The following is a 16348-nucleotide window of genomic DNA, read 5'->3' as shown; positions in this document are numbered from 1 at the left end:
CCTGCTTAAGATTCCTCAGTGACTCACCACTGTTTTCAGGATAAAATCCAAATTCCTCTAAGCGTACGAGGATCCACGCGGCCTGCTTCTCACCGTCCTCCAGCCGCCCTCCTGCCCCCGTCAGCGCAACCAGCGCTCCACGCCCCACCCGCCCCGCAGCTTGCTCTCTCTGTCGGGAACACCCTGCCCCGTTCTGCAGCCTGCTGCTTGATGTGTGTAGGAACCCAGTACGTGTCTTCTCAGTGGCTGATAAGTTTCCTTCAAACCTTCTGGGTCTGTATGAGGTGACAGTATATGAATCTTCATTCATACTTCATTCATCTTCATTTCATACTGAAAGTTCATTCCATACTAGCATCCGAAACTAATTCTCTTCGCACACAGTTTCCAGAGCACACCGCTACATTCCTACCTCATGTCTCATCTGGAAGCTCTGCACAAGGTTGAGGTCAGTGAACATCCGGATTGTGCACAGCGCCGTTTCCAGGTCAGACAGCTCAAAGTCGCTGAAGCTGAAGTCAGTGATTCTAAGGGTCTGGGCAGATGGCACCACAGCAGCCTTGGGTAAAGGGAGGGGAAGAAAACGAAGTGAAGCTGTTGATCAGAGCAGCACAAATGCAGTTTCCTTGCTTTGCTTTCAGAAATGGCACTTTGGACTTCACTTTTTCTTTCTAATGTCATACACTAGAAATATTTCACTACAGAAGTTATTCCCTTTTTTAAATAACTGAGCCCCTTGTGGTAACTGATATGCTTCTAAGTAAGGCCAGGTGGAGAGAGGGTAACTGCACCTGGAACACTGGGCAGATCTAAGGAGTCCAGTGATCCAACTGCTTTATATTTCCTCAGTGTCAATGCACGCAGCAGATGTTTACTGAGTAGTTATTCTGGACCCGGCCCAGTACTAGGGACTGAGAATAAGTAGTGAGCAGGATAAAGATAATGTTCTAAGCACTTTATGTTTAATTCTCAAGACAACCTTTTGAAATGGATACTCTGGCTCCATCCTTGGTTTGATTTTTCATCATCTGATGGCAGTAAACACTTGCAATTTCTTCAAACACACCTTGCTCTTTTTAAAACATCAGTAGTCTTTTTACCTCCTGCGTCTCCTACTTGCTTTAACTAAAGGCCTTCAAGACACAGTTCCCATCCAAGTTAGAGCGATTAATAAATGCCCTTCAGAGCCAAGCCCACTGTGGGAATACCTGTTTAATCACACAAAATTCACTACAGTGTGCTTTCCTGTTCATCTGCTCCTGACCACACTGGACTGACAGGTGGCGCTGAATCTTACACATCTTTGTATCCATTGTATCTACTGATGGATATAGTTCTGATATTTGTTAATATGAATACTTATTAAATGAATGGGAGGGGAAAAATCTCATTCTCTTCACTTGATTTGAGTTACAAGTTATAAGGTCCGGTTTTAAGGTCCTAATTCCTCCTAGAAAGGTGAAGTCCATTAATTTTGAGTTGGAAAACTACCAAATGTATTCATTCCAATCTGTTTTGTTTGGCATAGAATATTTTTTAAAATCACCATTATTTGTTACATTACTTAAAATTGGGAGATTTTAACAATAAAGTGGTTTAACAATAAAGCAATTTCTGGTCTTTCCTGAAAAATCAGGCCACACTGAGCTTCAATTCCCATGAAGCGACTCGCCACAGCCAGCTCTCCTCCCCCAAACCCCCACCCCACACCCCCAGGCCCCTCAGACTGAGCAGGTTTCGCTCCCAGATTCTCTGCCAGGCCCCCCACCGGCATGAAAACTTAGAAGAACCTCACTCCTCCACCCTCTTGACTATTTACTCTGCCAGCACTTTAGAGGCCTTAGCCACATCTGGCTGAAATTCATCTAAGAGGCTTTAACTTGGTGTGGGGCAGAGGGAAGAAAATACAGAAATCTCAACCAGGTTCCTTCTAAATTTCCTTGATTTTCTCTAAACCCCTGAAGTTTCCTCTGAGTATCTGCCATATCACTTCTTTGCTCTCACTCCACCTTTCTGTGAAGTGAAAAGGTCAAACACAGAATTATAAAACCGTAAGGAGCAACCTCGAGCTCTCCCCTACCAAGCGGCGGGCACGTGCTCTCTCTGTGCATCGTGACTGGCACCTCTTACGCATACCAGACGTGTTTCAACCTTAAAAGGTGGTCACTCTCTTCATACTCCAAACTAAGGCTCTTTCCCCGAGCCCAGATTTCACGAGACAATATGCCTTCCGTCCAGCTGAAATGTGTGGGTAAATGGCTGTGTTGTTTACAGCAGCCTCCAGCATTGGGGACCGAGCAGGCACTGGAGTGGAGCTTGGAAGTGTGGAGGTGGGAGCACACCTACCTTTTAACTCAAAGCAGATAACAGCTGCTTCTCTTAGACATTGCACAAGAGAGCAGATGTTCATTCCTTAGGGCATCATTATTCTTAGAGCAGGAAGTTGTCTTTCACTCCTTCCACAAAGGACATTCTGAACACCACGGGACACAGACAGCCAACATGCCTGGTGCCTTGCTCCATTACACACTCTAACTCCTGAGCACTCTCTTCCGAGAGAAGAGACGCTTTTTTTCTGCTTGATCAGCCTCGACACACCATGACTCAACCTTTTGAGCTGATCTAAGGGGGGGTGTGCAGACATCTTCCTTCAGAACCTTGTGGTCAGTGATACAGAGGTTCTGGATTCTTGGGATCGCTTGCTAATAAGTCATGAGAAAGTCATACATCATTAAAGCTCTCATAAACTGCTTCTCTGACCATCACAAGAGAATTCAACTTTGTTTGCCCTGAAAGGGCTTGGGATACAGGGGATTTGAAATAAAACATACTGCCTGTCATTCTAACTTACCATTTATAAAATAGAATATTCTACATCTTACTAATAAGCAGGGGAAAAGATGTGGTGTGTCTGGGAGAGGTTATGTATCTACAGTTCTGGGTTTTCATAGCTTCTTCCTTTCAGGGATGGTTTGTCAGAATTTGCAAAGTGAAATCTTTGGTGGGTAATATAACTTATGATATTGAATACTTAACAGACTAACATTTTATAGACTTTGTAAAGCAATACAGTGCTATATATATATATATATATATATATATATATATATATATATATATGTATTATGACTGAATAACCCAGTTCAAAACTTCTGGAACTATGATACCACCTAACACTGTTCAAAGGTCTTCCCTGGTAACTCAGAGATAAAGAATCTGCCTGCAGTGCAGGAGACACGGGTTTGATCCCTGGACTGGGAAAGTCCCCTGGAGAAGGAAATGGCAACCCACTCAAGTATTCTTGTCTGGAAAATCCCATGGACAAGAGGAGCCCGGTGGGCTATAATCCACAGGATTGCAAAAGAGTAGGACAAGGCTGAGTGACTGAACAACACTATTCCACACTGCTATTCTCCCACGTGAGCCACAATGCTTGTGAATTCTTAGGGAAAAACAATTAGATATTTGCCTGCTTAATTTGAATAGAGTTAAGCCTTTCTAGAATTGGGCATTCTGCTGCTGCTGCTGCTGCTGCTGCTGCTGCTGCTGCTGCTAAGTCGCTTCAGTTGTGTCTGACTCTGTGCGACCCCACCAGGCTCCCCTGTCCCTGGGATTCTCCAGGCATTGTAATCCATGTCAAATTTACCAAATACCAAATGTAAAAAAATATATATACAAAGCTCCTTGGATAAAATATTTAACTTGGCAAACAGTTTGCTAATATAATGTCACTTTTCTTCTGAGTCCTTTAATTACATCTGCCAAACTAATAAAGAAACTAGTAATCAACTATTAATAAAGAAACTATTCTTCATATGACTCTTTAGAGGAAATTCATTTAAGTCCCTTTTTTATTATGACTCCTTTTCCTAAGGCCTTGATCCCTTTTCACCATTCTTGCAAAAATTAAAAGCAAAGACCAACAGCTCTGGAAGTGAAATTCACTAAGGGTGAAACTGGACACATTGCTCAGTGTTCTTTAATCAGAACCAGTTGTTCTGGACGACCCTGGTGGTCCAGCGCTTAGGAATTGTCTGCCAGGGCAGAAGACACAGGTTTGGTCCTGATCCGACAGGATTCCACATGCCACGAGGCAGCTGAGCCTGTGCGCCACAGCCACTGAGCCCGGCGCACCCCAGCCAGCGCTCCACAAGAGAACCACTGCAGGGAGCAGCCCCGGGCACTGCAATGGAGAGAGCCGGCTCGCGGCAATGAAGGCCCAGCCCAGCCATAAACAAACACACCTTATTTAAAGGTTCTTCCCTGGTGGTCGAGAAGAATCTGCCTTCCAATGCAGGGAACTCAGCTTCGATCCCTGTTCAGGAAGCTAAGCTCTCATGTGCAACTAAAGCCTGGGCACCACAACTACGGAGCCTGTATACAAAAGGTGCACAGGCCACGGCTGAGGCCCAACGCAGCCAAAATAAGACATATTAAAGCCAAAACAGTCATTGTGAACACCATCTGACTGATAAGGAACTACATAACAGACTGATCGTGAGCCAGCAACATCCCAGATCAGCCACCACATTTGCATTTTGGCATAATGATGTGAAAAGCTGACTCATGTGAAAAGACCCTGATGCTGGGAAAGAGTGAAGGCGAGAGGAGAAGGGGACAAGCAAGGATGAGACGGCTGGATGGCATCACTGACTCGATGGACGTGAGTTTGGGTGAACTCCAGGAGCTGGTGATGGACAGGGAGGCCTGGCGTGCTGCAGTCCATGGGGCTGCAGAGAGGAGGACACAGCTGAGCGACTGAACCGGTAATGATCATAAAGAGAGAAATCTGAAAGCAAGGTGAAGCGCACGGTGAAGCCATGTTTGCTGTTAGGGGCTCTGGTCCCGACGTCCCACTGACTTTGTCACCCTAAAAGACATACAACCTTTGCCTGTTTTCTCACCTGTAAAATGAGGGGGTTGGATCAGATCATCGCTAAGGTTTAATTTCTCTCTGCGACCACACAACTAGGATTTCTTACTGCCTTTTCACTTTGGAACCCAAGGCCACCCGGTGAGTGGCATGTAAATCTTGCCAGTGCCATTCTCGTATAGGTCCAGGCTCCGTCTCCAGGTCTCTAACCATTTAGACAGATGGTGCACCCTAGCTGTTATGGTTATACTATGCTTTTCATGCTTGACTCCTCACCCAGGAGAGAGGAGACATTCCTCCTCCAAGAAGGCTTAAATACAGAATCCTAGCCTCCACCATGAGAGCAGAGGAGGGTGAGGCTGGTTACACAGGGGCCTCTATACTTACTGCAGTAACACCCTAAATGGAAAACTGAGTTTTCAGAAACTGCCATCTGTGTGTGTGTGTGTGTGTGTGTGTGTGTTGTTGTTGTTTACATGTAGGGGTATGGCGGTGTCTGCATTGTGGCCATTTGTTTTCAAGGTTAATTAATACTCACTCACTTCTGGGTATCCTTGTTTCCCCTCCTCTGCCTGGAATACAGCCCTCACGTCATCATCTAGCTAGTCCTTTCCCATTTATGTCTGTCCCAGCTGCACCCAAGAACATTCTGTGGTTGACCCTGTAGCAAGACTCTATTAACACAATATCTACATCCACCTTTTCTGAGCAAGCCTTTGTTTTCCTAAGAGTCAAGAAAGCTCAAAAATTTATTTCCTGGACTCCCTCTCATCTAGGGTTCCAGATGGAATTTGGTTTCTCCTGTGAGGTATACTTGAGGGAGACCTGGATTTCAAACTAACACATGAGGAACCCATGTTCCTGAAATGTGGTTCCAGAGGGTGTCCAAAGCTGTGGAGGCTGCAGTTCCAGCAGAAGCTTTCTGACTCCCAAACCGTGCCACCCTGGCTGCCTCTGAAAGGAGGTGCTATTAATGGGTTTCTGATTCTGGCTTCCATGGGAGTTCCCACACTGAGCCAAACTACAGTTCTGTTGTAGGACTAATTCCTGAGGTCATCCAGCCACCCTCTCCAATTCTGTGAAAGCACTTAATTATTTTCTGCTTTAAACAGTGAAAGGAGCTTCTGTTATCTGCAGCTGAGTCCTGATGGTCCCAGAGAGGGCAAAGTGTCGGTGGGCAACAGGTTCTCAGGGTGAGGCCTCTGGGTCAGAGAGCTCTCTTGGACTTGAAGGCAGAAGAGAACCGAGTTTCCGTTAGAGCAGCACCTCTCGAAGCTTGGTTCCGGCGTCTGCAGTGGCCTCTGAGAACTTGCTGAAAATGCAAACTCCTGGACTGTAGCACAGAACACAGACAGTGAAGGGCAGGGAAGCCTGGCAGGCTACAGCCTACGGGGCTGCAAAGAGTCGGACCCGACTTGGTGACTGAACGGCCACCAGCCACACAGAGCTACTCTATCAGAAACTCTGGGAGCGGAGCTCAGCCACCTGTATCACAGTGAAACTTCCAGGTGGTGCTGGTGAGTGCTGGAGAACTGCTGCTTTAGAGTGGTTATTAATAACCAGTAGCATGTAACAGCCACTGAGGTCGTCACTCGCAGTCATAAAGAAGGAGATCCTTCTTGAGGACCTGTGATGGCTGCCGTATCATACAGTGGTGGAACGCTGCTTCCAGCTGCTGTGGGAGATCACAGGAAGGAAGGAGAAGCTCTGGACTAGAAATTGTGAGGCCAAATCATGATCAGAAAAGTAAAGGGTTTTTATGGCCTTCCTAAAACATTCTACCTGTTGAAGCACTAATAGAGCCGAAGTCCACACTCAACCTTATCCCCCAGGTTGCTGAATTATGGTATAGGATGAAATCGGACTTGCCACACCTCTCAGATGAACTTTGGAGCACGGATGAGGGGTGGCTGAGGCACCAGGAACGAAACTGAGACGTTGAGAAGGTGTGGTCCTTCACGCTGGAAGCGCCTCTACAGTATAATTTCACATGCCTATATTTTACAGTCATGGCACCTTTCTTCCTGATTATAATTACATAATATTATACAATTATGTTATACATTTAGTTCCTCACTATACTTTAAATCCCAAGAGGGCAAGAGATTGATTATTCATTGTTATATCTGGAACACCTAACATAATACTCACATAAAACAGATAAATATGAATGTATAAATAAAAAATTTGTGATCATCAAGCACCTAATCAATTCATCAATATTTAATATTTAAACACAATATTTAATAATATTTTAATACAATATTTAATAATATTTAACAATAATGTAATTTGGTAAAGAGCTATAATACAAACATTAAAATTAGTAATGAACCCTGCTATGTCAGACACAACAGACGAACTGTAGACTGTGCCTTCTCTGACAGTTCAAATATTCACTTTATTTACTTTTGAAAATCTTTATTTATTGCTGACTTCCTTCTGTCATTTGCACAATGAATACTTCACATTATAATTTTAAAAACTCAGTGTAAGTGGCAATAAAGTTTGATTCATTCACTTGCAAGAACACTGGAAACTCAGGATGGGAAAACAATTACCAAAAGTTTTCTGCTTTTTAGCAGCTCTCGTAGGAAGTTACTTAACATGGTCAACTCAAGATGACTTTCCTCAAGTAGAGAATTGGTTATATATAATTCATAAACCAAAGGTTTACATTTCTCTTAGAACATATGGTGCTTTTTTCTTCCAGTAAGTTTTCCACCTACGTGTTGTTCTCTGGCTAATTAGAAAACAAGTGTACACTTTTATATACCTGTTAGCACAACTGACACCATCGTGGGCCCATGTTGACCTCCCACTGACCCTCCCCAGGACTGTACTAGGTAGTAACTAATTTTTCTGTCAAGGGCTTTGTAGTTAATAAATATCATTTAGGTCCAGGTGACCGCTCTGCCCTGCTAGCTCCAAACAATGGTGAAGGCCTTCCTTAACATACTCCCAGTACCTGTAGGACGAGTTACCCATGCTAAATCTTGACTTAGGATGCACTCCCTGCTTCCAAGCACCTCCCCCAAACCCCAGGGACGCTACAGAACCGTCCCATGGGGCCCCGTGGTGCGGAGTGCAGCACTGGATGCTTCCAAACTGTCGCTCATCTGATCCCACCCCGTAAGTTACCTTACAGGGAAATGATCCACTGCTTATATGGGGCTGCCTGCCTCATTTAAAGATACCTTCTCAGCTCAGCGGGCACTTTCAGTTCCCGCCATCCTCCAACAACTTTCCTGGGTGAGTATAATTGGAACAGCTTAAGCAGAAAGACTTGGAACATGACAGGGAAGATGAAGGCTTCTCCTGTATTAGAAGTGATTTCCCTCCCAGTGTCACCACTTTAACAGTAACTGGTACATAATGGGTATGTGGAGGGGGCATTGGTACCAGGAACTCTGGGCACTCCAACTCTCTGAAGGAAGTTCCTTTATTATCCTCTTTTACAGATGAAGAAACTGAGGCATAGAGAAACAGAGGCACAGATTTGCCTGGCATCACGGGTGGAATCTGCACCCAGACCTTTCTCTCTAGACTCACGTTCTTAACCATCATGCTATATTCATGAAACTGAAAGCTGGCAATGAAAATGTATCTCAGCACCCCTCACCATGACCAGCTCTGTGACCAGTTAGCAGGCGGTTTTATTCGACTATTAAATTATTTCTAGCTTCATAATCATTTTAAGAAAAAAGAAAGTATAATCTTGTTGAATGCTTTGACGGATTATGAACTGTGTTATTCCATGCTAGATTATGGACTTTCTAAAAGCCTGAATTTTCCAGAATCAGTCATTCAACAAAGCTTGTAAACCAGGTTCGTGTTAAGCAATCACTAATAGTAGCTATTTCTATTATTATTATTAAAATAGGACTCAAGGACTAACAGTCTGATGGAGAAGACAGATACATAAATAATTGAAATACACAGATTTTTAAGCAACGACAACATAAGTATGCTGATGGTTTCCATGGGTGATCGCTAACAACACAGTGATGGAGAACTTAAGTACACATTTACTGTTTTAAAGTCATTTCGAATAGTTAATTCTGACTGGCCACAGGGTGCCCAAATTAAACACTTCTGTGTGTGTCTGTGACGGTGTTCCTGGAGGAGACAAGCATTTGAATCAGTGGACTCAGCAGGGCAGACTGTACTCTCCAGGGTGGGTGGGTACCACCCAGGCCATGGAGGGCCTGCACAGAACCTAAGGTGGGAAAAGAAGGAATTCGCCCCTTTTTGTTGCCTCCCACCCTGCTGGAGTGAGGCCATCCCGTACCTTCTCCGGTTTTTGGACCGGTGTTTCTGCCATCCGCCTGCCCTGTTCTCGCACCCTGAGGCCACACCAGACGACACCAGGGGCTTCCTGGGTCTCAAGCTTGGAGACAGCAGACTGCCAGACGTCTCTGCTCCCGTCATCACGTGAGTCAGTGCCTAAGAATGTCTCTCAAGTACATACAGAATCTACTGGTTCTGTCCCTGGAGAACCCTGACTAATAAAGTCACCTATCTTTATAAAGTCAGGGGCAATCATTCCTGAGCTTTATCAGTACCTTACTCAAGACACCCGACAGCCCTTCTCTTATTCAACTACCACTTGTTATGAAATAAGTATTTACACAACAGAAGGAGACACCCTGGAGACCCTTTTACACAACCATGGAGCAGACACTTCATAGGAAAGAATGCACTTTAAAAGTGCACAGTCTCCTTGAAGTCCATAAAGCACGTGCTCAAGGGAAATAAGAAGACACTTGGGTAAGGTGAATGTAAGAGTCATTTAAAAACTATTGCGTTTCATATTTTTGGTGGATGCTCATGAAAAAAGGTTATATTTAGCCTGTGGCAAAGTCTCTGGCAACCTCAGAAGAAAATACAGACGTGGCGACACAATGTGCTCAACTGTGCGAGCCTCAGACAAAAAAGGCCACACTATAGTCAGAGGCACTGGGCCTGCCTTAGGTCTGACGTGTCAAATATCAGGACGTAAAACAAAAATCAGAGAAACTCCTAACAGCCAACTGTTAGGAACAGGCTCCTTATTCAGAAAGTTATTTATCATAATAACTCTGAAAAGAAGAGCAGCTACTAGCTTGATCTTCCATGAAATGTCAAATTCTTCCAATTAGCTACAGTGTTTTATGAAGGCATTTTGTTACACTCCTCCTTGATGTTTATTCAATATACATGTAAAGAGGAAAAGAGATTTTCCTCAATAATACATTATTTAAGGAAGTTATTTACAGGAATGAAATGAAGATCTCTGACACGTTGAGTGGTAGCTACGAGGAGAGCCGCCCCGTCGGGTACTGCAAGCTCTCCTCATCGGTCTCCGGCCACTGTCTCACGCCTTGGGGCATTCTTCTGTACACAGCGCTTTGGGTTCAGGTCTTTGAACAAAGCCACATTATAGCCATCACACTACACCTTACAGACGTTTAATGTCTTCCTCATGTTCAGAAAATGTGTTCTTAAAGAAAAAGCCCCACACAATTTGTGTATAAAGCTGTTAGACTACATCTTTCCTAAGAAGATTCAAATACAAATGAGAAAGAAACATTACTAATACAAAAAGGGGTGAACATCCCAACTCAGCACGTGGAACCACATCTTGAAGAGAATGAAGAAGGGAGTAAGGCACAGCAGGACCGGATTAGTGTATTTTCTCCAATTACTCTACCAATGTATTTTCTGATTTCCCCTTCCTTCTAACATTATATGAATGGATTCCTTTAAATCGCAATATGGAAGAGGCACAGACTGTAAAAAACCCTAAAAAATTAGCATAAAGTTTTTCAAAACCATGTAAAGAAGGCACATGACCATGTCAAGATTCCAATAAAGCCCATTCCTGCTTATAAGTAAAACTTCAGAGAAAATGTAGGACCGCAACCGGGACTAATACACAGATCTGGCCAACACCCAGTTAGTACATAAGAAGCTCAAGAACAGTGCCACCATACTCTGGAGCTAAGACTGCCACTGGAATTAATCCACTTATCAAATGAGAGTAGGAAGAGTCAAACAGTCTATTAAATCTGGCAATGTGGAAGACACACAGCCCAATTCGTGTTACAGACATCTATAAAAACGAATGCAGCAACTGACCACGGAGAGGAAGCGAAAGGACCCAAACTGTTCAAAACCACTTGTAGCACTTCGTGAGAAGTAGGTGCCTCGCCGGATGCCTTGTCACTATGCTACGGTTCAGTGACGCTGGTTATCAAGCTCATAGGGTCAACTCTTCTTCATTATTATCTGCTCAAATTTTTCCATTTGTAAAATTTGATTATCCATCGAGATTTCTCCCAAAGAAATCCCAAAGAAGGAATGTGATGAGCATCTTGACATAAGGAACTGGCTCTGTCCTCTACCACCGCCTTCGGCAGTAAGAGATTTGAATCAGGCGTCTGGTTTTGCCCCTCACTGCTGTTAGCTGCAGCAGTCACAGACATGCCTGATCGAGGGGGTTCATGTGAAGTTACTGAAAGCGTAAGGTCAGGATGAGGTATAAATGCTGTCCTAGGAAATCCTGCCTGAGTGGGTAGTTTCTTCCTCTCTCACTATTGTGATACAGGATCACAACAGGGTCTGTTCGCTTTTAGATACAACGTCTGTGATGAAAGAAATTGCTATAAAATAGAGCAAGCTCTAGGGACTGGAACTGAATCAGCACCGACTCCATGACAAAACTGGGAAGCTCATCTAAACGACTGAGCTCTAATAGATATTTATTCACTGTGATTCTAGCAAGGGAAGGCAGGAAAGGCAACCCATCAATCAGAGATGCAGCTACTTGTAACACACACTATTTCATTCTGATATCTTAACTATGACTTTCTAATGATCACAGCCAGGTCAACAGGGGTCCTTTTATTTTTATCTCAAAACTTGTGACGAAAGATCATTAAAGGGCATATGACAAAATGCTTGTCTAAGGCCCTATTTCTGCTACACCCAATTTTAAGCCAATAAAAAATAAGATTACAAATAGGACAAAAATGTCAAGTAAAGCAAGGGGAAAAAAGGGATTCTGAATTTCCTATCAGCTTTGTTATACTTTCTGCTATAATGAGAACTTTTCTGAGCACAGAAACATTTAGTGTACTTAAGCATACTATCTCAAGAACGCATTTCTAAAAATAAAAATTAAGCCTTTGACAGCTTTTCAATTATTTTAGGTTTTAAATTGAGATGAACCATCAGACATGTGACTAAGATAGCAATTCTGGTAATTGCTGGATGATGCAGGCACCTGTGTAGTTGGGGCTGCAAAGGAATTTTTATTAGGCTGATAGAAAACAGAGTTGAAATCATTTTCTGAATTTCAACCAATTTAAATGAATTATCTGACCTACGTTATCCTAAATTTCTCAATGCAGCTGCCAGAAATCTCTTTTCCAAATGGAACAACAGATGGTTTTGAACAATACTTCAAGACAACAATGCTCAGTTTTTCCAGAGTGTTTTCCTCTTGCCAAAATTATAAACATGAATGAGAAAATAATTTTCAGATTTTTCTGGAAGAATATGCCATTTTCAAAGTAAAAAGCAAAATTTAATATCCTAATGAATTTTTAAAATTATTATCTTTGCTAGTTTTTATTCATCTAAAACAACATATGGAAGAATGTAACCTAGCCTCATTTTGCAGTAATATTAATCCCACAGAGCTTGCAAGCACTTCAAAATGTTTGTCTCCATGTGATCATTTCCTGCTCACAGTATGCAGTTAGTGCAAAACTCTAGCACTCTAGGAGGATTAGACAAATGGGCAATTAAGCCTGATGTGAGAGATACTTTAAACTTTTAAACCTTTGTAAATAATTGAAGAACAGCTCATTCCTTCAAACATCATCATGAGCAAAAGAAATATAGCCAATTCGAATGAGGCTAACCCCCAGAGAAGCTTAACCTTTCAGATGAAATCATCTGAAAGTTCCTTCAACTGTTCTTGGCAGATGACTCAGCTTCATACTCAGTGATTTAATCAAGAATCTACAAGTCTGGACCCTCCTTCCTTTCCTAGCTCATTCTCTCCAGGGCTGTGCAACGATGCGTGTGCTTTGGGTCTGGACTGTCTGTCCTGGTACCTACTCACAACCTGGGAGATCCTGAGTAGAGCAGTCTAAACTCAACCTCAGATTCCATTTTCAAAATGCTAATACTGACCTTATAGGGTAGCTGTGGACTTAATACACTTAACATACACAAAGAACTTCAAACACACCAGGTATATGGTAAGCGCTCAGTAAGTGTGGGGCTTCCATGGGGGCTCAGATGGTAAAGAATCTTCCTGCAAGGCAGGAGACCCACGTTCGATCCCTGGGTTGGGAAGATTCCCTGGAGAAGAGAGTGGTAACCCACTCCAGTATTCTTGCCTGGAGAATTCCATGGACAGAGGAGCCTGGTGGGCTACAGTCCGTGGGGTCGCAAAGAGTCAGACACGACTGAGTGACTGACAGAGTAAGTGTAGCTATCATTATCACCCCTCTTCTCTGGTCTTGGCCAAAGAAATGTCTCTGTAATGCTTAGCCCACTTCAAGGTCCAGACCTCTGTCACCGACATGATGCAGCCAACACCCTTCTTAGCTATTTCATTCTTTCATACAAAACATACTTTTTAAACCACTACTCATTTCCTCCACTTTCTCACCATCTAGCCTGACCTTTTGCATTTTCACTCCTGAAGCTACCTTCTCCACCATCACCTAATCACTGAATCCAGCAGCCTTTTCTCAGTCCTATTTCTCAACCTTCCTGTAACAACTGATGGGATCTCCTTCCTTAAAAAGCTGTTCTGCTTGCCTGCCCTAGCCTAAGTCTGCCTCCCCGTCTAACTACCATGTCTCTGCCTTAGCTGGTTTCTTTTCCTACAGCTTCCACCTGAACATATATCTACACAGCTCTGCCGTCAGCCTCGCACGTCTTTCCGCATTCTCCCACACCTGCTCCATCCCTGCTGCTGCTGAGTCGCTCAGTCGTGTCCGACTGTGCGACCCCATAGACGGAAGCCCACCAGGCTCCCCCGTCCCTGGGATTCTCCAGGCAAGAACCCTGGAGTGGGCTGCCACTTCCTTCTCCGATCCTATCATTTCACTATCATGGGACTCCACCCCCCAAGCCCTATCGTTCAGCCTCCAAATTGCTGCCTCTAGTTCCCTGCCCTGCCCAGTGTGCAAGATGTCTATCTGGTTGTTCCACCTGCATCTCAAACTTACCGTGTTCTGCATCAAATCTATCTTTTCCTTTTTAATATTTCTACTTTGGTTAATGAAGGGGATGATGATCATTCTTTGAACTGCCAAGGCCAGAACGTCTGAATCATCTTTAACCTCCTCCCTCCCTAAAGCTCATCACAGACAGGACAGCGCTAACGCGCAGCGCTCTGTAGACAGACAGTGCGAGTGTCTATCCTGACTCTTCACTTCCTGCCGGTGTGACCCAGAGCAAGTTCGCAGGCTTCAGTGTGGCGTCCGTAGCGCAGCTTGTGCAGTTTACATGAGAAAACGTATGTAAGGGCATGGAGCGCGACCATTTGGCAAGCCGTATGATGATGACAGAGAGAAGGAATCTCAGTGGCCTCAGTGATCCTCTCATTGGTCCCTCGCTCCCATGACATCTCACATACACTTTATGCTGTCCCATGTGAACGTAAACGCACAAGGCAGGCTTGGTTATCAGTGTCTAAGTGCTTCGAATTTCCATTAACCTCAACCAAGGCAATCTCAATCAATCCCCAAACTCAAGACAATCTTCTGACCCATCAATGTGCTTTTCTCTTCTAGCATCCTAAACAAGAACTTTGCAAGAATTCAGGAATTGAACCCAATTTCAAATAACATTCTGCAAGCCATATGGTTTGAAATTAAAACCATTCTCCATTTCTAATAACGCAGAGTACGTTAACAGTAACAAGCTATAAAATCTTTGTTGTTAGTACTCGAACCACACAACCACCTTGCAATCCCCTGTCCACACTTCCTCAGGAACCATAAACTAAATTTAATTTTGGCTTAAGAAAGATGTAAAGATTATAACAATTATTGGGAAAATATCAGAATCATTTAATGTGCTACAAAATCAATACAATGTTATCATTTGCTCTGTGTTATCAGTGAATTTCTAGCCTTGCAAGAAAATAGGTTTGATTCAATCTTTTTTATAAATGTCCATATAAATATTTACTACATTTAATTAAAGGTCTAGGGGACCACTACCCGCAGCAGCAGCTGCCCTGAGAGACGCATATCTGTGTCTTAATTAGGTACCTCTGGTTAGCCATTTCTACAAAGGAGGAGGAGGAGGATTACCGCTAAGGACTGCAGCTCCCTGGTTTCTTCCTCTGCAGCTGAAGCATGATAAGACAGAACCTACGGGGTGAGAACAGAAGGAAGGCATGTTATACAAGACAGGAACACCCAACACAGACCACGACTTCAAGCCTGGGGTTCTCCTAAGCCTTCCTGCAGAGGTATCTAGACTCCTCAGAACATTGTATCTTCTTTGCTGCTTTCCTCAGCAGAGAGAAAATCTCAGATTTTTATTCAAATGCTTCTTATGGAAATGGAAAGTTATACTCCCTGTGTTCAAAGAAAACTGTCACTTTTCCTCTGACAACATTGATACAACAAACACATTATTTATAAGTCACACTATTAGCTCAAACTTGGCAGAAAATTCCGTGTTGCTTTTCTTAAACAAACATACTGACTTTAGTTATTTTATGGGTGTACTGAATCAAGATAAAAGACTTCTGCATAAGCTGACATTTTAATGTTGATATTTAGGAAGAAAGCAGTCTGGAAGTGGCTCTCGGATGAGGCCTGTAACCACTGTAGAATTCATAAGGAAAAACTGCATAGCAGAGAGATAAATGTCACACAGATTCAAGGGTACTTTTTCACTCACAGGATTCAAGAACTGAGAAGAACAGAAGTGGCCTATAAATCCATCTGTTAACAGCAGAGGACACCTAGGCTCAGGGATTCTCATCACTTGGCTGTGAGCTCACACCCAGTGAGAAGAGGGCCTGGGACCCAGCTTTCATCTCCTAATCTCATACACTTTTCACCATCCTGCTGGAGTTACAAGAAGATAGTAAGGCAGATTTACTATCTTCCTATAACTTAACATGTGACTCATTAATTCCCATTTTCAAAACCGATAACTCCAAATGATGGGATATTTTGATGTTCTTCTAAACCAGGGTAGTGATTATATGTTAAATTGTCTATCACATTAAATATTTTTAAAAGTTCACTTTTGACAGAGTTAACACAGATTTACTAAAATCTCTTAAAGTTTTAGGGTCAGTGATAAAAAGGTACCTCATTTTAAACGGCGAGTCAAGTAATTCAGTGGCCCAAACCAGTTTTCCTTGAACTAGTCTTTAAAATTGTAAGCAATTAAAAATCTAAAGCCAAATGGTAAATATGTCTATATATTGTGATTCAGAATATT

General features: G+C 43.2%; 1 protein-coding gene across 6 annotated transcripts in view; it reads right to left on the bottom strand.

Annotated features, from left to right (window-relative positions):
• Positions 1 to 16348, bottom strand: part of PDE5A (phosphodiesterase 5A) — a 149040-nt gene that overhangs the window by 37687 nt on the left and 95005 nt on the right. For all 6 annotated transcript variants that reach the window (XM_004009586.6, XM_042251114.2, XM_012179413.4 and 3 more), the window contains exons 11-12: positions 15199 to 15258; positions 413 to 559 (exon numbers count right to left, since the gene is read on the bottom strand). In XM_004009586.6, the coding sequence (XP_004009635.1) occupies positions 413 to 559; positions 15199 to 15258 (207 nt within the window). The remainder of the gene's footprint in view (positions 1 to 412; positions 560 to 15198; positions 15259 to 16348) is intronic.

This window comes from Ovis aries, chromosome 6 (assembly GCF_016772045.2).
Source record: "Ovis aries strain OAR_USU_Benz2616 breed Rambouillet chromosome 6, ARS-UI_Ramb_v3.0, whole genome shotgun sequence".
In the NCBI taxonomy this organism is placed as follows: Eukaryota; Metazoa; Chordata; class Mammalia; order Artiodactyla; family Bovidae; genus Ovis; species Ovis aries.
This window is presented reverse-complemented; position numbering and strand designations above follow the sequence as displayed.